Source organism: Lutra lutra, chromosome 12 (genome assembly GCF_902655055.1).
Source record: "Lutra lutra chromosome 12, mLutLut1.2, whole genome shotgun sequence".
NCBI lineage: Eukaryota > Metazoa > Chordata > Mammalia > Carnivora > Mustelidae > Lutra > Lutra lutra.
The window spans coordinates 39,106,569-39,131,584 of record NC_062289.1 but is presented as its reverse complement, the minus strand read 5'-3'; the positions used below and the strand labels follow the sequence as shown (position 1 = coordinate 39,131,584).

The 25,016-nt window shown below is 35.2% G+C and overlaps 1 protein-coding gene across 15 annotated transcripts in view; it reads right to left on the bottom strand.

The window, feature by feature from the left end:
* Nucleotides 1–353: 353 nt before the first annotated feature.
* NOL4 (nucleolar protein 4) overlaps nt 354–25,016 on the bottom strand; it is a 413,344-nt gene continuing 388,681 nt past the window's right edge. For 14 of the 15 annotated variants that reach the window (XM_047698453.1, XM_047698439.1, XM_047698440.1 and 11 more), the window contains one exon: nt 354–812. In XM_047698453.1, coding sequence (XP_047554409.1) covers nt 619–812 — 194 coding nt within the window. In that variant the 3' untranslated portion in view covers nt 354–618. The remainder of the gene's footprint in view (nt 813–25,016) is intronic. The other variant, XR_007122029.1, reaches the window with a different exon arrangement.

The following is a 25,016-nucleotide window of genomic DNA, read 5'->3' as shown; positions in this document are numbered from 1 at the left end:
AGTTTTCTTTTAGGACCTATGAAAAAGTTACCAAAGTAAAAATGACAATTTTGAATGAAAAACAAGTTTTTGTCTTTTTATAAAAATTACATATATATATTTTTTAAAATACAAGATCCTTCTCAATGTTGTTATATCCTGTAGCAACAAGAAATTTGTTTTTTTTTGTTTTTTTTTGTTTTTTTTGCCAGATACTGTAGCTTTCTGTCCAGTAAGTCAGTAGCAAATTCCACTAATATTTCAGTTGGATCTTGAACTATTTTTTATACCACAAACTTCTTCTGTTTTATCCTTGAATTAAGAATATACAGCGTTTTGTTTTTTTTTTTTTTTTGTTTTGGGGTTTTTTTTTTTTTTTTTTGCCCCAGATATTTATGCTGAGAAACTAAAACATAAAGCAGTAGGCCCGACACATTACAGTATCTCAAGTACTTCAGAGGTCAGAGTTCCTTTGAAACACCTTAACACATCACTTTATGGATCAAGGACAATGTGGCATAATGGAAGTATTTCTCTTAAGACTGTGCAGTAAGACCAGAAGCGTCTCTGCTGGGAAATCAAAATGTCATTAGTGGAAACTGCAAATTTAGACCTCAGTGAATAGGATCGTCATTTGACTCAGTTCTGTTGTAAAATAAGATTTTCCAGTTCATCTGCAGAACGCAATAAAAATGCAGCTGATTCTCGGTATCCTGCAACGAGCTGTCTCACAGCATTGATTTCAGTTGGACTCAGCTGGGGTCTGGAGCTTGAACTGCTGGAGGATCCTGAGCTAGTTGCCAACTGCCTCTTCATGCTGAGATCCGTCGGTCCTAGAAAAAATAATCACAAAATTAACATGAACAATCTTTGTTCCGGTACTTTGAATATGACCATTAAATTGTTGACTTAATTCACTTACTCTTTTGTGAGAAGCTACTGATACCTTTAATCAAATACATCAGCTCTCTGAAATACCAAAGAGCAACATGATATGAAATGAGTGGCTGAGTATTCTCAGACTCCTTGTCCAGACGATCACCTCTTACTGTGGAAAGACCCTGAAGAAGACCTACTCCTAACATGTGCTTTTTGGCAAACTCGATTTTAAGTCTACTCTACAGATACTGCAGCAGTGTAAAATGCTGGGACTTACAAATGTTTTGTGTTTGCACCCTTGGTTAACAAATAATTTTAGGTCCCACCTACTCAGAGGTGGAAACCTCCTAGATTGTGATGCTAATGACTCCAGATTACAAACTCTTCCATTTAGAACAAAGGAAATTTGGGACAGAAGAGTTCAATGACAGGGTTACAATTCAACAGCTTTGAAGTGGCACAGTAAGGATGTGAATTGCATTTTTTTTTTTTTTTTTTTATTTCAGGGGAATGCTTTTCTTCTATCATGTTGGTTAGGATTTTAAAATATGTGTTAAGTTAGTAAAAATTAGTATTTAAAAATATTAGATAGCAGTTAGTTTTAGGCGGGCGCAGTAAGTAAATGATCAGTATGAACAATTCCGCAGAGAAGCCAGACCTGGGGCAGTGCTTTAGGTATTGTTAAAGCTGCTTCTGTATTTATTTGCCTAAAACATTCAGGTGTCCAAACGTTTATTACACATAATTAAACCAAATCAGATAGGTCTGCTTTTTGACAACCTATTGTAAGTTTTTATTTCTTTGTACATTTTTACTTTAAAACAATTTAGTTAACAGAAATGTCTTAATTAAAGATTTTAAAAATACTTTGCATCGATTCTTGGATTATTAAGCCTTTTTTTAGGTGTTATAAAGGTTTTAAGTGTTCATTGTTATAGCAATTGCTTAATGAAAGGTAAGAACCATAACTATAAAATTTGCATTGAGTAATACATTTAAAATCCTTAATAAATATGACTGGGGACATTAACCGAAGGCATGCGCAAGAATTGTAGTAATTCTCTAACTTGAAATGATTTAAACAGATTTTTCTTAGAGAACTTTTCATATAATAGTATTCAATTCCTGAACTGAAACAGGGGATGTTATTTTATCCTGTGTCTCCTCCTTGAGGCCTGATGGAAACAGGTCAAGACCCAACCCCTTTCACCCTGTATCCGAAGGGAGAAGAGGACTCCTGTCAGCGAGGAGGCACATTTCTCATGAAATGGGAACAGCTTCACTTGTAATCTAATTAGGACAGAGACCTGACTAGCACACAAGAACTCGGACATTTGAGAAGGACTTATTTCCACCTCTGCCACAGCCTTAAAGCCTTGATTTCCTAGCAGGAGTTAGTTTCCATTTGTTCTGCTGTTTACAAAATCCCGAGGCTGATATAGCAAGCTGAAAGCGAGAGATATGGGGCAGTTGCACGTGCAGACAGGAATCGATGAACAAGCATGGAAGCAAAACAAGAGCAACTAGTGCATTTGGAAAGTTCTGAATGGATTAAGAAAATATCATGACATAATGGGTTCTGGTTTATGGATGAACCAACTTTAAATTTGGATTTTCTACCCTTTATATTCAAGTATCCCAGGACCAGTACAAATCTTTATAAAACAAAGTAGAAAGGACTTTCCTCAATTATGTAGATATGTCATGTCTAGTTGATCATTATTTTATTAAAAGTTGTAACATTTTATGTTTTTGCTGACAAGCCAAGTGGCTGGTTAATGTCTTTAGGTGGAATTAAGAAAGGGTGAGGCTAGGGCTCAAGTTCTTTTTGGGATAAAAAGACTGATTTTGTTCTAACACCATGGTTCGCAGATCATTCTCTACCTCTGGCTCAGAGGTAAAGGCTTCCAAACTAATATATACTTTTCACTTTCTTTCTAATTATTAACACAGGCAAATTCTAGATAGCTCAGTAACACAGAAGCCATTCACACCTTTGTTATTTTTCTGGAAGAAAGTTGACTTCCATTATCTTGGAGTCTTTTGCATCTACAGGATCAGGATTAAGTATAATTAAAAGTATAAGGAATTTTTTTTTGCTGAATATTACTCAAATCTTCCAAGAGGTTAAGTAGGGAAGCAAAAAAATTAAAAGTCACAAATGAACAAAATTAGTGACTACTCAAACAGCCCTTTTCCTTGTTACTAGTATTTTTTTTTTTTTTTAAGATTTTATTTATCTATTTGAGAGTGTGTGTGCAAGAGCAAGGATGAGGGTCAGGGAGGAGGAAAGGAAGAGGGAGAGGGAGAAGCAGACTTCCTGCTAAGCAGGAAGACTCACATAGGGCTCAATCCCAGGACCCCAGGATCATGAGCTGAGCTGAAAGCAGACTCTTAGCTGATTGAGCTACCCAGACACCTCTGTTACTAGGATTCTTATCTGCCTCATTCAGAAAATGTCATACTTGACTGGCTTAGCTTAACACAAACAATCAATGTAAAGTAAAATGTCAAATTTCATGAAGATGTTAAATTTAATGAAGTCAAGGAAAATATTCTTGGAGATTTGTTCAAATAACAAAGCCATTAAAAAGTGTGCATTCTGGAGGAGGGGCCAGTTAATAAAACAAGCAAAAAGAATGACACAATAGATGTTTCAAGAGAAAATGATTTGAATATCAAGTGTTAAAGCAAATCAGAAAACTTGACTAGTTTTAAAACCATAATTATGCAGACTTTATAGTCATTCTGAAAATTTGAGTAAGAAGTATTTCATGGTAACAGAAAATGTTAGAAAAATTAAGCTCCACCAAAATCAATCTTTGATTTTTAAGGTTTGGGGGCAGGTTTATGTTATTTATTTATAAGTTATAAGTAAATTCTAATTATATGAAGATGTATACCCATAATTCACTTTATTTTTTGATGGATTTCTTAAAATATAGTTGACATACAATGTTTGTTTCAGGTGTACAACACTGTGATTCAACAACTCCTATGCTAGCTTACTTTTGTTTCAAGTTTTTACTAAAATTCTACTTAACATTTGGTGTAATATTAGTTTCAGAAGAATTTGATTCATTATATACATGTAACACCCAGTGCTCATCACAAGTGCCCTCCTTAAAGCCCATGACCCATTTAGTCCATCCCCTCCCACTTCCCCTATAGCAACCCCTCATTTGTCCTCTATAGTTAAGAGTCTATTTTATGGTTTGCCTTTTTTTTCTTTCCCCTATGTTTATCTGTCTTGTTCCTTAAATTGCACAAATGAGTGAAACTGTATGGTATTTCTTTGACTTATTTTGCTTATTAGCATAATACCCTCTAGCTCTACCCACATCAATCAAATGGCAAGATTTCATTGTTTTTGATGGTGAAGTAATATTCCATTGTATATATATACCACCTCTTCTTTATCCATTCATCAGCCAATGGACATTTGGACTCTTTCCATAATTTGACTATTGTTGATAATGCTGCTATAAACATTGGGGTACATGTATCCCTATGAATCAGTATTCTTGTATTCTTTGATAAATATTTAGCAGTGTTGGACCATAGAGTGGTGCTATTTTTAAGTTTCTGAGGAACCTCCATACTGTTTTCTAGAGCACCTGCACCAGTTTCCATTCCCACCAACAGAGTAAGAGGGTTCCCCTTTCTTGGCATACTTGCCAACATCTGTTGTTTCCTATGGTATAAATTTTAACAATTCTGACAGGTGTGAGGTAGTAGCTCATCATGATTTTGTGTTTCCCTCACAATGGGTGAGGTTAAGCACCTTTTCATGCATCTGTTAGCCATCTGTATGTAAACTTTGGGAAAAAGTCTACTCATGTCTTCCCATTTGTTAACTGGATTATTGGGGGGGGATGTTGAGTTTATTAAATTCTTTAGATTCCAGATACAGTTTATCAGCTAGGGCCTTTGCAATTATCTTCTCCTATTCTGAAGGTTGCCATTTCACTAAAGTATAGCTATCACCTGCCACCATACAAACCTATTTTAAATTCATGAACTGTATTCTGTAAGCTATACCTTTCATTCCTGTGACAGTCACTCCATAACTGGAAGCCTGTATCTTCTCTTTTCCTTCAACCATTTTGCCATCCCTTATCCCCCTAGCTACCATTAGTTTGTTCTCTGTATTCATGGGTCTATTTCTGCTTTTGTTTCATTTTTTAGGTTCCACAAATAAGTGAAATCATATGGTGTTTGACTTTCTGACTTATTTCACTTAGCATAATACTCTTTAGATCCATCCATATGGTATCAAATCTCATTTTTTTAATGTTTTTTTTTAATGGTTGAGTAATAGTCCATTACACACACACACACACAGCCCATGCATCTACTGATGGACACTTGGTTGCTTCTGTATCTTGGCTATTGTTAAAAATGCTGCAATAAACATAGAGGTACATATATCTTTTCAAAGGAGTGTTTGTTTTCTTTGGGTAGTTAGCCAGTAGTGAAGTGCTAGATCATATGGGATTTCTATTTTTTATTTTTTGGGGAACCTGCATACCATATTCCATAGTGGCTACATAAAATTACATTCCCACCAGCAGTGCACGAGGGTTTCTTTTTCTACATATCTTCACCAACACTTGTTATTTCTTGTCATTTTGAGTCTAGACATTGACAGGTGTGAAGTGATAACCTCCTTGTGGTTTTTTTTTGCATTTCCCTAATGATTCCTACCATCGAGCATCTTCCTATGCATTGTGGGCCATCTGTATGTCATTTTTGGAGAAATGTCTATTCGGGTCCTCTGCCCATTATTTAATGGGATTGTTTGGGGGGCTTTTTGGTGTTGAGTTCTTTACATATTTTGGAGATTAACTGCTTATTGGATATATTATTTGCAAATATCTTCTCCCAATCAGTAGGCTGCCTTTTCAATTTGTCTGATAGTTTCCTTTGCTGCACAAAAGCCTTTTATTTTGGTGTATTCCCAATTGTTTTTTTGCTTTTGTTTTCCTTGCCTGAGGAGACCTGTCCAAAAAAAATGTTGCTGAGGCCAATGTCAAAGAGATTATTGCCTATGTTTTCTTCTAGGAGTTTGATGGTTTCAGGCCTCACATTTAGGTCTTGAACCTATTTTGAGTTTATTTTTGTGTATGGTATGAGAAAGTGAGGTTTTTTGTTTGCTTGGTTTTTGGTTTTGGTACAAAATGGAGCTATCCAGAAGGGACTGTCTTTCCCCCACTGTATATTTTTGTGTCCTTTATCATGGATTAATTGACCATATAAGTATGGATTTATTCCTGGCCTCTCTATCCTGGTCCATTGATTTACATGTGTTTTTGTGCCAGTAGCATTCTGTTTTGATTACTACAGCTTTGTAGTATATCTTGAAATCTGGGACTGTGATACCTCTGGCTTTGTTCTTCTTTCTCGAGATGGCTTTGGGTATTTGAGGTCTTTTGTGGTTTCCTATAGATCTTAGTATACATTTGTTCTAGTTTTGTGGAAAATGCTATCAGTCTTTTGATAGGGATTGCATTAAGTCTATGGATTGCTTTGGATAGTGCAGATGCTTTAACACTAATTCTTCCACTCCATGAGCATGGGATACCTTACCATTTGTGTTGTCTTCAATTTCTTTCATCAGTATTTAATGTTTTCAGAGTACAGTTCTTTAACATCCTGGTTAAATTTATTCCTAGATTCTTTTTACTTTGCTCTGATCTTAATTATTTCCTTCTCTCTACTATCCTTGAGCTTCGTTGTTCTTTTTCTAATTCATTTAGGCACTGTATGATTATAACATTGTCTTTTAGCACTGTTTTTGCTTCATTCAGAAAATTTCTACTTTTATTGTCTCAAGGTATTTTTCAGTTTCCTCTATTTGTTGAGCCATTGGTTGTTCAGTAGCATATAGTTTAGCTTCCATATTTTTTTTTCCACATTTTTTTTTTCTACTTGATTTCCAGTTTCATACTGTTGTCAGAAAAGATGGTTGGTACAATCTTAAACTTATTGAGACTACTTCATGGCCTAATATGATCTATTCTGGAAAATGTCCCATGTACTTGAAAAACAATGTGAATCTGTTTTTAGACAGAATATTCTATATATCTGTCAAGCCCATCTGGTCTAACATCTGGTCTAACATTTAAAGCCACTTTAAAAAATGATTATCTGTCTGGATCATGTATTGTTGATATAAGTAGGATGTTAAAATTCCCTACTATTTTCATATTACTGTTAATTTTTCCCTTTATGTCTGTTAATATTTGCTTTTAATATTTAGGTGCGTCTATGTTAGATACATAGGTATTTACAATTATTACATCTTATTGGATCAATCCCTTTATCACTGTGTAATGCCCTTCTTTGTTATTAGAGTCTTTGTTTTAAGGCCTATTTTGCCTAAGTATTGCTACCCAGCTTTGTTTTTGCTTCCATTTATTAGCATGGAATATATTTTTCCATCCCCTCTTTTTCAGGTTGTATGTATCTTTAGGTCTGATAGCTAGTCTCTTGTAGGGAGTATCAAGATGGGTCTATTTTTTATTCCTTCAGTCCCTCTGTGTCTCTTGATTGGATAATTTAGGCATTTGTATTTAAAGTTAATTGTCCACAGGCATGTACTTATTGCCATTTTTGTCAAGTTGTTTTCTGGCTTTTTGCAAATCCTCTGTTCCTTTCTTCTTGCTGTTTTATGTTTTGATTTTCTGTAGTTAGAGAAGGATACAATAAGAAAAGATAATTAAAAGCTAGTATCCCTAATGTATATATAGACAAAAATCCTTAACAAAACATAGCAAGCCAAATTCAATAATATATTGATAGGATCACACAGCATGATCAGGTGGGTTTATTCCAAGGATTCAAGAATGGTTCAATATCTGCAAATCAATCAGAACAAAAACAGATACAAAGCATACAGTCTTCTCCATAGATGCATTCCAAACTGGGAAGGAAGACCTAAAACTGTCAATCCTAAAATTTATATGGAACCACACAGGACCTCAAATAGAGAAAGTAATCTTGAAATAGGACCAAAGCTGAAGGCAACGTCCTCCCTGATTTCAAAAAATGCTACCAAAGCTTTAGTAATCAAAATAGTGTGGTATTGGCATAAACACAAACACAAACCAATTGGCAGAGATAGCCAAGTACTATACTTACATGTATGTGGTTAATTAATTTAGGACAAAAGAGTCAGGAATACACAATGGGGAAAGAACAGTCTCTTTTATAAACGGTGCTGGGAAAACCAGATAGCCATAGGCAAAAAAATGAAACTGAACCTCTAAAGCTATACACAAAAATTAACCCAAAGTTGATCAAATACTTTAAGACCTGAAACTATAAACTCCTAGAAGATAAAATAGATGGTAAATTCCAAGACATCAATCTGGCTTTGATATTTTGGATTTGACATTAAAGCAAAGGCAACAAAGGCAAAAATAAACATCTGGGACTATATCAAATTAAAAAACACTGCACAGCAGGGACGCCTGGGTGGCTCAGTTGGTTGGACGACTGTCTTCGGCTCAGGTCATGATCCCGGGGTTCCAGGATCGAGTCCCACATCGGGCTCCCAGCTCCATGGGGAGTCTGCTTCTCCCTCTGACCTTCTCCTCGCTCATGCTCTCTTTCACTGTCTCTCTCTCAAATAAATAAATAAATAATCAAAAAAAAAAAAAAAACCCCACTGCACAGCAAAGGAAACCACTGATAAAATGAAAGAAGCCTACCAAATGGGAGAAAATATTTGAAAATCATATATCTGATAAGGGGTTAACATCCAAAACATATACAGGCATAACACAATTTAATAGCAAAAAAAAAAAGTCTGATTAATAAATGGGCAGATGATCTAAATGGATAGTTTTCCAAAGACAATATACTGGTGGCCTGAAATACCTGAAAAGGTATTTCATAATCATCAGGGAAATGCAAGTCAAAGCCACAATGATGTATCACTTCACCTAAGTTAAAATTGCTGTTACAAGATGTCATAAAACTTCTGTGGACAAAACTCAAAATTCAGCAATTGATAAATATGTTACAAAATATGTATTACAGTTCTACTACTAAGAATGAAATTCCTTAGAGGGGGATAACATTTTTCTTAACTGGGGTTTCAGGTTCATGTTCCCTGTTATCAAAATCAACTGTAAATGTCCATCTGTTAATGTGGATCTGTATAGAGATTTTATGAATTTTATATAGATAGTTGTTTTCAAATTGAGTATATTCATCATTTGTAAAACATTTATAGCCTTCTTCTGGATTTTCTAGAAACTTACCTAATAACTTGTCAATGGATTGCAGGTTAATTACTTCCAATTGAAGATTAAACTGGCAGTTCTTTAATTGAACAGTAAAAACTATTTTGAGATATGGGAATTTATTTTCTACGTGTATAAAGTCCAAAAAACATTGCTGAACCTGTAGTATGTGCTCAGCAAATTTAGCCACAGGAAATGTGTGTGGAAATGTAGATTTAACTTCTTGTTTTAACTTGGACAGTATGAATTTATAAAGCAGCTTAGCCACTACATGTAAGTCAAACAATGTTATCAGCAAAATGGCTTTATCACAGCATAAACTTCACATATAAGAACTGTTTCATCTTGTAATTTCAGATTGAATTCATCAAGAATCATTGTTCATTCTGTAGCATAAGCTAATTTCCAAAGCCATTTAGTGTTCAGAAAAATTTCAATCTTGGCTCTGACCTGAAAATGTTTCCCGCAAGGCCATCAAGCTGCTGTGTCTTAGGACAAGTAAGGGTATTTGGATTTTATTTTTGACAAAATCTCACAGAACTTAGGATAATTAAATTAATGAAAACAAAGTTTAATGCTGGCACTGCTGTACAGTATCACAGGATCAATTCAAAGGTTTTCCACAATGCACCTAATTCAAAAAATAGTTCAGGAAGTAACCATATGACTTATATTTTAATAAACTTTGTAAATTTGCCCAAATTAGCCTTTCTGCTTCATACATCTGAGCCGATTCCACTTTAGGTTTTACTGAATTATTTTGTTCTTTACAATGAAAATATTCTTAGTGAAAGGTGTTTCACTTTATCCTATTCATAAACACGAAGTCTTTTATCACTTCAAACTCATCACTGATTATTAAAAAACAAAACAAAACCTAGCAGTATTAGTAACATCTCCACTTACAAAGAGATAAAGAAAACCACTTTTAATTAGTTGCCTTGTTTTTAATTGATTATCCCCAATATCTTAATTTCAGCCCTTCAAGCAGTGTTTTTGCCATAATGCTACTAGTCAAGCAAGTTTCTTTAGAAACAGTTCTTCAGGGGTGCCTGGGTGGCTCAGTGGGTTAAAGCCTCTGCCTTCGGCTCAGGTCATGATCTCAGGGTCCTGGGATCAAGCCCCGCATCGGGCTCTCTGCTCTGCGAGGAGTCTGCTTCCCTCTCTTTCTGCCTGCCTCTCTGCCTACTTGTGATCTCTCTCTGTCAGATAAATAAATAAAATCTTAAAAAAAAAAAAAAAAACAGTTCTTCAATTGCTGCAACCGAACACCATTTAATAAACTCCTTATCTTACAGTAAGTGAAGTCACTTTCCCTGCTTGACTAATACATGAGCCACTTAGAAACTTACTTTGGTTGCACACTTTCATTTTATGTTTTGATCATATGTTTAACAGAAGGATATTATTGATAATAATGTCATACTTTTCTGACAAAGGGTGAACAAAATTAACTCTTATTCTTTAGCAGCTTGGCTAAATTAGCTAATACATACAAAGCATCCAGGGCAGTGCTTGGCTAATAGCAGATACACACGACTAAATTCAACATACAGTTGCAGTTACAAGTGATCATAATAGAACTTGCCCTTTTAATACTGCTTTTGATGATAGGATTATAATGGTACCACAAAATGTGCTGGGCTGCTTTCCATTTCTTTTCCCGTCTTTTCAATCTGTTTGTCTAAAATGAGTATTTCATCCTTAAGGTTTTGGTAAAACTCAACTGTTAAACTATCTGGTTATATTTTTAATTCCTAGGTTTTTACAATACTGATTCAATGTATTAATCATTGTAAATTCATAGGGAATATCTTTGAGTCAATATTTGTCAATTAACTAAATTTTCAAATACACTAACATAAAGGTATTATTTTAATATTTAAAATCTTTTTTTCTTTCATTCTTATGATTTTAAACTTACTTTCTTGGCTAGTCTTGCTTTAAGTCCTTTCAAAGATTTTGCTTTTATTGGTCGTCTCTATTGCTTCTTTATTTTCTGTTTAATTTCTCCATTTATTTTCTCTGTTCTGTTTCTAACTTCTTGGGTTAAATGAATAGCTCATTAACTTTCTTTGTCTAATGTGTGTGCCAAGATGCTACTTTAGTTCCATCCCAAAAATTTAATGTGTAGTGCTTTCATCTTCATTAATTATGAATATTTCTAAATACAATGCTATCAGTATATTAATAATCCTTTGTCACCATTTGCTTAGTCAATATGAAAGAATGTGTGTTGGGCAAGTTCTAGATATAGCCAGATTAAATTTTTGTTGTATTTTCAATTCTAAGTGATTTTCATTTCTATCAGTCTCTGAAAGAAGTGTTTTAAAAGTGTATGGATATGCCCATTTCTTCTTGCAATTTTGTTAACTTTTTATTAATTTTAAGGTTATGTTGTTGGGGCACATAGTTTCTAGACAACTGTGACTATGAACTGTTCCCTGCATTATTAGGTAAGAAATTTAAAGCTTTTGCCTTAAAGCCAATTTCTTACTTATTACATGTGTGAATGTGTGTGTACACACACACACACACACACACACACACACATTTCCTCTAAATACTTCTGCAAGATTATGTTTTGTATGGGTCTTTTCTATCAAAATGAAACCACTTTTAATTTATGCATCTACCTAAGAATCTGTCCTTTAACAAATACTGGATTACAACACAAGATATGTGTTAATATAAGTTCTGGATCACTCCATCTTCAGGGGGCTTACCACTTTGATTAGGAGAGAATGTCAGATGCCACAGTTCAGTGAAAACTGTTTGACTCTTCTAAAGTCTTTGTCAAACACAAGCCATTGTCAAACTCAAGCCATTTTCAACCCATTCAGGTCTAATATAAGCCTAACAGATTGTGCTGTCAAGTACTTAACTCCTCTTGACCTCATCAAATTTATCCCTTTCTACTTAATAAACACGGATTAATCAACATTAGGTTACCAAGGAACAGGGTATTTATCCATAAAGTATGTACCAAATTGCTGAGATACATATTCTACAGAAAACTAAGAACACAAAAAGCAAGATATTTATCACTGTCAAGTAGCTGTTTAAGGCATTATGCAAGGGAGAAGAGAGGAGTATATGAATCACCCCTACTCTCCCCCTAAATTATAAGTCTACTTTCTACTAAAACTACAGATCAAGCACTGACAAGGAATTACAGGTTGAATTAGATCTTCCATAATATACTTCCATGTTGATTTGAAAGCAATTTTTATTATTTACGCTGTAATTGTTGATATCTCATACAATACAAAAAAGCATACATGACTGTCCTGAAACCAATCTAGCTGACTTTTTATTTCAAAATGCATTTTTGATCTGCTTTTAAAAATTCATTTATTAAATTTTTCTTTTAGTGAGTTTTTCCTGTACTTAATCTTTTCATTGTCTTAATCCATTTATTTCATTTTTCTCACTTAATGTGTCTTGTTAAACAAAAGTAAAATTGCAGTTGAAGAGCTTTTCTACACGATTTGAAAAGACTCCATTGTTTCCCCCACTAAGAAGGCCAATCTTTCCTCTAGGTTAGATTTGCTAACTGAGGGCACTCCGCTCTGTAAACAGCCTTAGTTTTTTCATTGTGTGGCCCTTCCAGTTGAGCTTCAAATTCAACATTTTCTAGAGACCTAACTCTGATAACACTGCAAGACCTGGCAGTGTCAGTCACTCTCCAGCAGAGTCTTAGAAATTTATGAGGGAAACAACTCAGCATGCCTGTTTTGTGCCTAGTTTGGGCTTGTGGGAAAGGACACAAACACTGTAGTAGAGAGAAGAGCTGTTTTCTTAACCTAGATGAATCAAACATACTACATGAGGGTAAGATGAATTACATTTGAGTTTTTGCATTTTCATAGATGTTTACTTTTTTTCAAGTAACAGGAAATACTGTCCCCCCCCTCAAATAATAAGCCCAGAACATCTATTATTTTTCAGAGCTGAGGCCAAAAATATATAAATTGCTTAGTTTATTGGGGTTCTGCCTCCACCATAACCTCATGATTAAAATTTTACCTTATTTTATTTTTTATTTTTTTTTGTTACCTTTCCTTATTTTAAAAGTGTGTGTGTTATGTATGTATGTATATATGTATTTCCCATTTAGTTAGAGCATAAGGGGGGGGGCTTGGGTGGGAGGAGAGACAACGGAAGAGGGGGAGAAAGAATCTCCAGCAGGGTCCACGCTGAGCAGGGAGTCCCACATAGGGCTCTATCCCACAACCCTGAAATCATGACCTGAGTGGAAATTGAGAGTGGGATACTTAACTAGCACAGCTGGGGCCCCTTAACTTTCATCTTTTTCCAAGAATTAATTGGAAGTTTAGTAAACAAGGGGAAAGATGAGAAAAAGATCCAGAATGTCCTCAGGAAAAACTAGATATGTTTTATTCTTTTGTATACTTTTTATCTTATTTTATTTTAAAATTAACAGGAAACCCCAATAAGCTAAAATTTTAAAACATCAGCTGTAAAACTTAGCTGTTTATGTGTATTCAATCTATTTTCAGAAATATTTGAAGACATTTTAAGGAGGTAAATTGAATGGAAACTGTACCTGTGATAAAGTACTAGTTAGTAACCCAAGTAAATAGTAAAACTCTACTAAAGAATTTGGACTTGGACACAGGTTTCATCTTCAAATGATGAAATCTCATTTTATACATATAAATATATAGTTACAATAAAACTAGTATGTGAAAAATCTGGGTTCAAGTCTTAATACGGAAACTCTCTAGATATGTGAACTGTAAATCTGGACAAATCATGTATCCTCTGAGATTCACAAGTAAAATGTGAATACTGCTACTACTTTTGTCCATTTGCCAGGTTATTGGAGCAGGGGAAATGAAATTATGCATGTTAAATGGTTCGATGAATGTGAGAGCTGATTTTTTTTTTTAAGATTTTATTTATTTGACAGAGAGAGAGAGATGACAAGTAGGCAGAGGGGGAGGGGGAAGCAGGCTCCCTGGTGAGCAGAGAGCTCAATACAGGGCTCAATGCCAGGACCTTGGTATCATGACCTGAGCCGAAGGCAGAGGCTTAACCCACTGAGTCATCCAGGCACCCTGTGAGAGCTGATTCTTAACTGGAATCCTACCCTTGCCTGAACTACTCAGTAAAAATAGAGGATTCATGGATTATTTAGGTTAAAGACTAAGGATTTATTCAAATTGATGTAACTCATTGTTATTAGTCAAGGTTCTCCAAAGAAACCAAACCAACAGCGGATACATGTGTATAATATATGTAACAAGGAATTAGCTCACATGATTATGGAGGCTGGGAAGTCCCAAGATCTGCACTTGACAGGCTAGATATTAAGGAAGCTGTGGGGTAGTTTCAAAGTCCCAAGGCCCGAGAACTAGGATAAGTGACTGTGTAAATTCTATTCTGAAAGTTTGTAGGCTCAAGACCCCCAAATTGCTGATTTTTCAGTTCAAGTCCAAAAGCAAGAGTTGACTGTTATCTAGCTCAAACAAGCAGATGGATTTCTCTCTGACTTAGCTTTTTTTTGCTCCGGTCAGGTCTTAATTTCATTGGAGGACACCCACCCATATTAGAACCTCCTCCTTTACTTAGTCATTCAGACAAACCCAGAATAATGCTAGGCTGAATGTCTGGGTACCCTATGACCAATGAAGCTGATACCTAAAATTAGCCATCATATTCCTGTATTTTTTTAAAATTAGGTTCTCTAGATCTTTTTTTAAATTTATTTTATTTGACAGAGATCACAAGTAGGCAGAGAGGCAGACAGAGAGAGAGGGGGAAGCAGGCTCCTCACTGAGCAGAGAGCCCGATGTGGGGCTCGATCCCAGGACCCTGGGTTCATGACCTGATCCGAAGGCAGAGGCTTTAATCCACTGAGCCACCCAGGTGCCCCTAGGTTCTCTAGATCTTAATTCCTGTGGAGTTAACATACAGTGTTATATTAATTTCAGGGGTACAATAAAATGATTCAGTTTTCTACACATCACTCAGGCTCATCAAGATAAATGTATTCTTGAATCCCCCTAGCCTACTTTACCCAACCCTCCACCCACCTCTCCTCTGGTAACCATCAGTTTGTTCCTGGTTTGTCTTTCTTTCCCTTGGCTCAGGAGACTTATCTAGAAAAACATCGTTATGGCCAATGTCAGAGAAATTACTGCCTGTGCTCTCTTCTAGACTTTTCCGGTTTCAGGTCTCACATTTATGTCTTTAATCCATTTGAGTTTATTTTTGTATATAGTGTAAGCCTGTGGTCCAGTTTCATTCTTTTTCATGTTGCCATCCAGTTTTCCCAATACCCTTTGTAGAAGAGAATTTTCCCACTGTATATTCTTGCCTCCTTTGTTGAAGAGTAACTGACCATATAACTGCAAGTTTACTTCTGGGTTTTCTACCCGGTTCCATTGATTTACGTGTCTATTTCTGTACCAGTACCTATTATTTTACTATAGCTTTGTAATATAACTTGAAGTCTGGAACTGTGATGCCTCCAATTGTTTTTCTTTTTTAAGATTGCTTTGGCTTTTGGGATCTTGTGTTTCCAAATAAATGTTAGTTATTTCTGTACAGTTAGGTCTGTGAAAAAGGCTGTAGGTTTTTTGATAAGGATTGTATTGACTCTGCAATTGTTTTGGGTAGCACAGACATTTAACGATATTTGTTTTTGTTTTTTTAAAGATTTTATTTGGCAGACAGAGATCACAAGTAGGCAAAAGACAGGCAGAGAGAGAGGAGAAGCAGGCTCCCCAATGAGCAGAGAGCCCGACGCGGGGCTCGATCCCAGGACCCTGAGATCATGACCTGAGCCGAAGGCAGAGGCTTTAACCCACTGAGCCACCCAGGTGCCCCAACAATATTTGTTTTTCTAATCCATGAGCATGGAATGTCTTTCCATTTGTGTTGTCTTCAATTTCTTTCATCAATGTTTTATAGTTTTAATTTTGGTGCAATTGTAAATGCATTGTTCTCTTAATTTCTCTTTCCACTGCTTTATTATAGAAAGGCAACGTATTTCCTTCCGTACATTGATTTTGTATCCTATGAATTTACTGAATTCAGTTATCACTTCTAGCAGATTTTTTGTAGAACCTTTAGCATTTTCTATGTACTATATTGTGACATCTGTTAACAGTGAAAGTTTTACTTTTCTCACCAGGTTAAATGCCTTTTCTTTTTGATTGCCATGGCTAGGATTCAGTTTTTCAGCATTAAGTATAATGTTAACTGAGGATTTTTCATTTAGAGCCTTTATGATTGAGGTGTGGTCCCTCTAAACCTACCTTGTTAAGTTTTTTTATCCTAAATGGATGTTGTACTTTGTCAAATACTTTTTCTGCATCTATGGAAATGAACATAGGTTTTTATCCTTTTTCTTATTGATATGTCATGTTGATTGAATCGCAAATATTGAAATAGCTTTGTATCTGAGGAATAAATCTTACTTGATGGTGGTGAGTGATTTTTTAATATATTGTTGGATTTCAGTTGCTAATGTGGTTGAAGATTTTTGCCTCTATATTCATCAGATATTGGCTTGGTGGTCTCTTTTTGTAATGTCTTTATCTGGTTTTGGTATCCTAATAATGCTACCTTTGTTGAATGAATTTGGAAGGTTTTTTTCTTTTTTCTCTTTTGGTAATAGCCTGAGACGACTAGGCATTAAAGTGTCTTTAAATGATTGGTACAATTTACCTGTGAAGCCAGTTGGTCCTGGACTTTCATTGGCTGGGAGTTTTTTGACTACTGATTCAATTCTATTTCTAATAATTGCCCTGTTTAAATTTTCCATTTCTTCCTGCATAAGTTTATATGTTTCTAGAAATGTATCCATTTCTTCTAGGTTGTCTAAATTATTGGCATATCACTTTTCATAATTTTCACATACAATTGTCTGTGTTTCTATGGCGTTGGTTGTTATTTCTCCTCTTTGATTTGTGATTTTGAGACCACTTTTTAATTTATGAGGCTGCCTAGAGGCTTATCAATTTTGTTGATATTTTCAAAGAACCAGCTCGGGTTTTTTGGTTGTTTTTTTGTTTTGTTTTGTTTTTTGATCAGCTGTAGTGTATTTCTAGTTTCATATCACTTATCTTTATTATTTCCATCCTTCTGCTGGTATTGAGTTTGGTCTTTTTCTAGTTACTTTTGGTGTAAGGTTAGGTTGTCTGAGATTATTCTTCCTTCGTAAGGTAGGCCTGTATTGCTAGAAATGTCCCCCTGTCAGAAATACTTTCCTGCAATTATTAAAATTTTTGAGATGTATTTTCTTTGTCTCCATGTAATTATTTCTTCTTTCATTTCTTGGTTAACCCATTCATTTTTAAGTAGCATGTTATTCAACCTCCATGGTGGTCTTCCTAGATTTTTTTCTGGTGATTGTCTAGTTTCACAACCTTGTGGTCAAAAAAGATGCACAGTACGACTTCAATCTTTATTTTATTGACACTTCTTTTGTGGCCTAATATGTGATCTACTCTGGAGAACTGAAAAGCATATGTGTTCTGCAGTTCTAGGATAAAGTGTTCTGAATATACTCTTAAATCCATCTTAAATCCATTGAATAACACATTAAATCCAATGTGTTATTCAAAGCCACTATTTCCTATGCAAATCAAAATTACAATGAGATAGCACCTGACACCTGTCAGAATGGCTAAAATCAACACAAGATACAACAGCTGTTGGCAAGGATATGGAAAAAAGGAAGCTACTTGCACTGTTAGTGGGAAGGCACACTGTACAGCCACTGTGGAAAACAGTATGGAGGATCCTTAAAAAGTTAAAAATACAACTTACGATCTAGCAATCATACTACTAGGTGTTTACCCAAAGAATACAAGAACACTGTTTCAAAGGGATACATACACAGTATGTTTATAGTAGTATTTATAACTACCAAGGTATGGAAGCAGCCCAAGTGCCCATTACTGATTAATGGATAAAGAAGATATACAATAGAATATTATTCATCCATAAAAAGAATGAAATCTTGCCATTTCCAACTTCATTGGGTTGATTTTGTTGGGGGATCTGTTTCCTTCCCCATATTAGGGAAGTTCTAGCTATTATTTCTTCAAATACATTTTCTGTCCCCTTTTCTCATTCTACTTCTGGGAAACCTGTAATATGAAGGTTACTATGCTTGATGGAGTCACTGAGTTCTCTAAGTCTATTCTCATTTTGCATAACCTTTTTTTCTCTCACTTGCTGAGCTTGATGACTCTCCATTATTGTCTCCAAGGTATTAATTTATTCTTGTTTCCTCTAGCTGCTATTTATTCAATTATGTATATTAATTTTATTTATTGTGTTCTCACTGATGTTATCTACTCTCTTCTCAAGTACAGAGAGTATCTTTTTGATCACTACCCTAATCAGGTATATTAATTTTCTCATATTCACTTAGGTCTCTTGGTGTGATTCTGTCCTGTTCATTTGAGGCATATTCCTTTGTCTTTTTTCCTAACTCTGTGTCTATTCCCATGTGTTAGGAAAGTCAGCTATGTCTCTTGTTCTTGAAAGTAATGGGAGAGGCACACACTTTTAACAACGTGGCACCTGTCTTCTCCCATAGGGGACACAGAACCACTGCTGAGACTGGGCTGGCCGTGGCTGTTCTGCAAAACATGGGCAGGGGGTACAGTTTTAACAAGGTGCCTGTGACCTTTGCAGGAGGTTGGGAGAGGCAATGTTGGCCAAGTTTGCTGTGGTCTTCTTGCGGAGAGGCCTGCTAGGTCAGGATTGAGTCAGGAACAGCTGGAGAGGATGGGGCACAGTGTAAGCAATTTAGGTAGTGAATGTCTGTGCATCACTGGTGCCTGAGGGTGACTGTGATTATGCTGGAGAGCAAGGGAGCATTATGGTGCCTGCCAGCTCCCTTGTTCCTAGAAATGTCCCTCAGGGACCTGTGAGATTAACTACCTCTCCTTCTGGTGTGCCCCAGATTTTTTTTTTTTTTTTTCAAACTGCGCTTCTAAGCTGTATCTCCTCAGTCTCTTTGTTGTGCCAGCTCTTAAAGAGCAAGGACTCAGCTTCCTTTTACCCTCTAAGCTCTCTGAGCCAAGCCCACTGATTTTTAGAGCACCAGGCTTCACATCCTGCCAGCTGTAAGAACTCATGAAATTTGGTCCTTCTACTTTTTAAAAGCAAAATGCTATTGGAATTTGTCTTCTCTGTGCAGGCTTCCCAGTATGATGATCTGTTTCTCACCCTTCTCAACACTTGCCCCCCTCTGTTGGCCACACCTAGGGGGTTTTGCTCTCCACCACATCTCTACCTTTTCTAATGTCTTCAATGTGGCCTTTTCTCTACATCTAGTTGTGCAGTTTGTTATATCAGTCATGGGGTCATTTTTTAGGTTATTTACATTGATGTGAGTGTTATCTAGTTGCATTGGTGGGACAATGAGTTTAGCGTCCTCCTAATTTCCACCATCTTCCCTATAACACTCACGTAAAGATAATTTCAACTTTGATATTCCAAACGGAAAGTATTCTAAATCATTTTAATATTTTGAGATAATTATATAAGACATGTTTACTACAAAGTAAATGCCCACTATACAAATAAAGATTTAATAAGAATAGCTTTTTGTTCTATATGCTCAATGGTAAAATCATTTCTGTCAAGGGAAATGAAATTCAGCCTGGGATTTTATTCACTTGGATTCTCTTCTATGTTTGTTTTGTTTTCAATTATTTTTAAAATTTGAGTATTGTGACAGATGGTAGCTGCAATTATGGTGAACACAACAGTTACTGAATCACTATGTTGTACACCTGAAACTAATTAATATCATGTGTCAAATTACTCTGAACTTAGGATATTAAACACACACCCACACAAAATGTTAATACCACAGTGAACAAAAAATTTAGGATAGCAACAACCATAGCAGAAATTCTGATGGCTCATGAGGAAAGACATATGTGAAATAATGACCCCTCTAGAGTTAGGATTACCAATAATTAATAACATTTATAGCTAATAAATGCAATATTACAACAAAAATATACCACTGACTCAGCTTGGTCACTAATTCTTCAATGTATGGTAGAATAGTTAAGTTTTTCTGTTTTAAAAAAACAATTATTTTTCTTTAGAAATTTTCCAATATTCTCATCACTATCAATAATCAAAAAGTGCAATGTCTATGACATCATTTCTATTCATATATTTTAAATACCTCAAAATTCACTATAAACATAATTTTAGAAATAGCTGTATATGGAAACCTACAAGTGTTACCTATGGTTATATAGTTATGAGACAAAGTATAAGTGAGATGCTTTAGTCTGATCCATTTGTTTGTAAAATTTGAGTTTCTTATATTTGATTATTTGCCCAAATCTCAACAAATTTAATACATATATTTTAAGATGTTTAAATTGTATATATATTTTTTTTTCTTGGAAGTGTGGGTGAAATGGGATGGGAAGATCCTGCTACCTCCTGAGTATTCATTTTACCCAGTCTAGTAAATAAAGGTTAAGAAGAGAAAAAAATTAACTTTGTAAAAGAATTAATGCTAGAAGTCTAGCAAATAGTAAAACTATAAAGTAACTTTATTGAATCATTAAATTGAAGCTATTCTGTATATCTAAAAACAATGTCTAGAACTGACATCAACATTATGGCAGTGTAAGAAGTTCCTCCATTTTATTCCTTCTTTTGAACAATGAATTGGATATATATACAAGAAGTGAAGCTCCTTTGTGAGAAGTATCTAGAATATATTCTATACTATATAGACTATACTATATAGACTATATACTATATAGAATATAGTATACTAGAATATAGTAGTATCTAGAATATATATCTGAAGACCCAGAAGGAATCTCACCCACCTGTGCATCCAGTGATACGCAAACAGACCTTGGTCTGGGCTGTGGAAACAGCAAAGCCAGCAGAACTGAACCAATTCCTCTTATTGAGGTTATGAAAAAACTTGCAGAGAGCATAGACCTGGACAAATACCCACAGAGATGGCTGCATTGCAAGGAGAGATTCCAGCATGTCACTGGAACAAAAAATTTTGGTTGCAGTGGAGACCGTAAGAGGAATTTACGCTAGGTACTCCACTCCCCCCTACACAACAAAGGACTGAATTATCCAGCAGCAGTAACTGCTCTAGCAGAAAAACTGGAGAGAGTTGAGAAAATGTATGGCTATCCTAGTTGTGTGGGATGTTGCTTGAAATACCCATTTCTGTCCAGCAGCTGTAACTGGAGAGGAAGACTGGGGAAGAGGCAGATAAGAATATCAAATGACATGCTAATTAAACTATAGACTTCAGCAAGAAATCTGCCCATGGTGCCTGGGAGAAGCTCACCCAAGAATCTCCCTCCCTGGGTCCATGGACACCCTCAATGCCTCCAGTGCTGAACCCACACCTCCCCGCACTGCAGTTGACTCCTTGTGCACATTCCTGAGTGGAGCTCTGAGAGCAGTTCTGGTAACTGCTATGGAGTGCTATCAGAAAAGCAGATCAGGGGCTATGGGCAAGGAAGAAATGACAAAAGTGAACTATATAGCACTACCTTCTGTTAAACCCCAAAAGCAGAGAAAACCCTAAATATAAAAGCACCAATGAATGGTATACCCCACATGAAGGCAACTCATATAGATTTAAGGAGGTATCAGCTACTTCAACTGTGAAGTATGGGAAGTTTATAATGATATGTGCATATTATAAAAATAGATCACAAACCACCAAAATTTACACATCAAGGAAGTAGAAAAAGAAAAACTAAGCCAAAGTTAGAAGGGGGAAAAAAAAAAAAAAGCTATGAATTTTTTTTTTGGGGGGGAGGGACATTACAAAAATGACAAACCTTTGGCTAGACTCCAGAAAAAATAAATCAAAATCAGAAATGGAAGAGAAAATTAAAACTTATATGCAGAAAAACAAGAATAAGAGACTGCTATAAACAACTATATGCCAAAAAACTGGACAGCCCATAAGAAATGAATAAATTCCTGAAAACATAAAACCTACTAAGACTGAAACAGGCAAACTAGAAAACTTAAATAAACTAATGAGTAAGGAGATTGTATCAGTAATCAAAAACCTACAAGACATAAAACCGCAGAACCAGATGGCCTCACAGACAAGTTCAACCACACATTTGAAAAAGAATTAATGCACCTCTTTCCCAAATAGGAGGGAACATCTCCAAACTCATTTTATAAGGCAAGAATTACCCTGATACCACAGCCAGATTAGGACACTTCCAGAAAACTAGAGAACAAAAGTATTAATGAAAATTCAAAATTCTCTGGCAACCCATTAAAAAGATTATATACCATGCCCACATGAGATTTATCCTGGGGATGCAAAGATGGTTCAACATAGACAAATCAATAAATATGATACATCACATTCATAGAATAAAAGACAAAAAATCACATTATCACAAGATGCAGAAAAAGCATTTGAGAAAATACAACATCCTTCCATGTTAAAGTTTCCTCCAATTGGGTATAGAAGGAATAACATTATAAAGTCCTTGTTGGAAAAAACCCCCAGGTAACATCATACTCAATGACAGGAGGTAGATTTTTCACTAAGTTCAAGTACAAGACAAGGTTGCCCACTCTATTCTTATCTAACATATTGTTGGAAGTCCTAGTCAGAGCCATTAGGCAAGGCAAAAAAATAAAATGTATACAAATGAGAAAGGAAGATATAAAACTATCATCACTTGCAGATGATACGACCTTATATATAGAAAATCTTGAAGACTCAAAGAGCTGTTGAACTAATCAACAAATTCAGTAAAGCTGCAAGAAATAAAATTAAGAAATCAGTTGTTTCCATATACTAACAATGAAACATCTGACAATAAATAAAACTATCCCATTCATAATAGCATAAAATATCTATACAATGAAAACCAGACTTTGATGAAAAAATTGAAGATGCAAACATGTAAATATCCATGTGCACAGATCAGAAGAATTAACACTATTACTATCCATGTTATCCAAAGCCATCTATAGATTCATTGCAATTTCCATCCAAATTCCAATGGCATTTTTACAGAACTAGTAAGCAATATTAAAACTTGCGTAGAACCACAAAAAGACTCCCAATAAAGTAATCTTGAGAAAGAAGAATAAAGCTGTAGACATTGCATGTCTTCATTTGAAACTATACTACAAAGCTACAGTAAGTAAAATTGTATGGTACTGAGGACAGCCAGGTGGCTTAGTTGGTTAAGCAACTGATTCTTGATTTCAGCTCAGGTCATGATCTCAGGGTTGGGATACTGAACCCCACATCAGGCTCCACGCTGGGCATGAAGCCTGCTTAAGATTTACACTCTCTCTCCCTCTGCCACTCCCTACCCACTTGTGTACATGTGCATTCTCTCTCTCTCTCTCAAAAAAAAAAAAAGTATGGTACTGGCATTAAAACAGATACATATACAAATAAAACAAAATTGAGAATCCAGAACTAAACTCTTCCCTATAGAGTTAAATAATATTTAACAACAGAGTCAAGAACATTCAATAGGAAAATGATAAGCTCCCCAACAAATAGTCTGGGAAAACTGGATACCCACATGCAGAAGAATCAGATTGAACCCCTACATTATTCCACTCACAAAAATTAACTTGAAATAGATTAAAAACTTAAACATAAGACCTGATTTCCTAGAAAAAGACACAGGGAAGAAGTTTTTGACATTGCTCTATGTAATGATTTTTTGGGATATGACACAAAAAGCATAAGCAACAACAGTAAAAATGAATATGTGGGACCACAGCAAATTAGAAAACCTCTGCACAGAAAAAGAAACAATCAGAAAAATAAAAAGACAAAGTATGGAATGACAGAAAATATTTGCAGAACACATTTGATAATGGATTAATATCCAAAACATATAAGGAAATAATGCAACTTAAAACAATCCAATTACAAAATGGCAAAACCAAATAGACGTTTTCCAAAGAAGATTTCCAAATGGCCAACAGGTACGTGAAAAGATATTCAACATCACCATTAGGGAAATGGGAATCAAAACCACAATGAGCTATCAACTCACAGCTGTAAGAATGGTTATCATCAAGAAGAAAAGAAAGAAAAAGTGTTGGCGAGGATGTGGAATATAAATTAGTGTAGCCATAATGGAGAACAGTATGGAGATTTCTCAAGAATTTAAAACTACCAAGTGATCCAGCAACCCACTTCTGAGTATATAGCCAAAGGAAATAAAATAGGATGTTGAAGAGATATACGCACTTCCATGTTTACCGAAGGAATATACATGATAGCCAAAATATAGAAACAATGTTAAGTGTCTCTTAAATGGATGAGTGGATAAAGAAGTTGTGATATATTTATATATATTTATATATTTATATCACAACTTCTTTATCCACTCATAGATACACAAAAGGGAATATTTAGCCATGTAAAAGATATCTATATTAAAAATGTATACATACATAAATACATATATGTATATAATATGTATATAACATATACATACAAGAGAATATTTAGCCATTAAAGAAGGAGATCATGCCGTTTCCAATTAAACAGATGGACCTTAAAAATATTACGCTAAGTGACATGTCAGAAAAAGACAAATACTCTAGGATATCCCTTATCTGTATGGAATCTACAAAAACCAAACTTAAACATATTGTATAATGGTGGTTATCAGCAGTAAGGGGTGGGGGGTGAAGAGATCAGGGATATGTTAAGAGTACAAACTTAGAACAAGTAAATAAGTAAGTCCTTGAGACTGAAAGCATATTATATATAAGATTATTATACATAAGCATGTCATATTGAAACTTCAAAGTTGCTGAGACTAGATCTTAAATATTGCCACCACCACAAAAAAAATTATCTGACATGATAGAAGTGGTAACTAACACTAC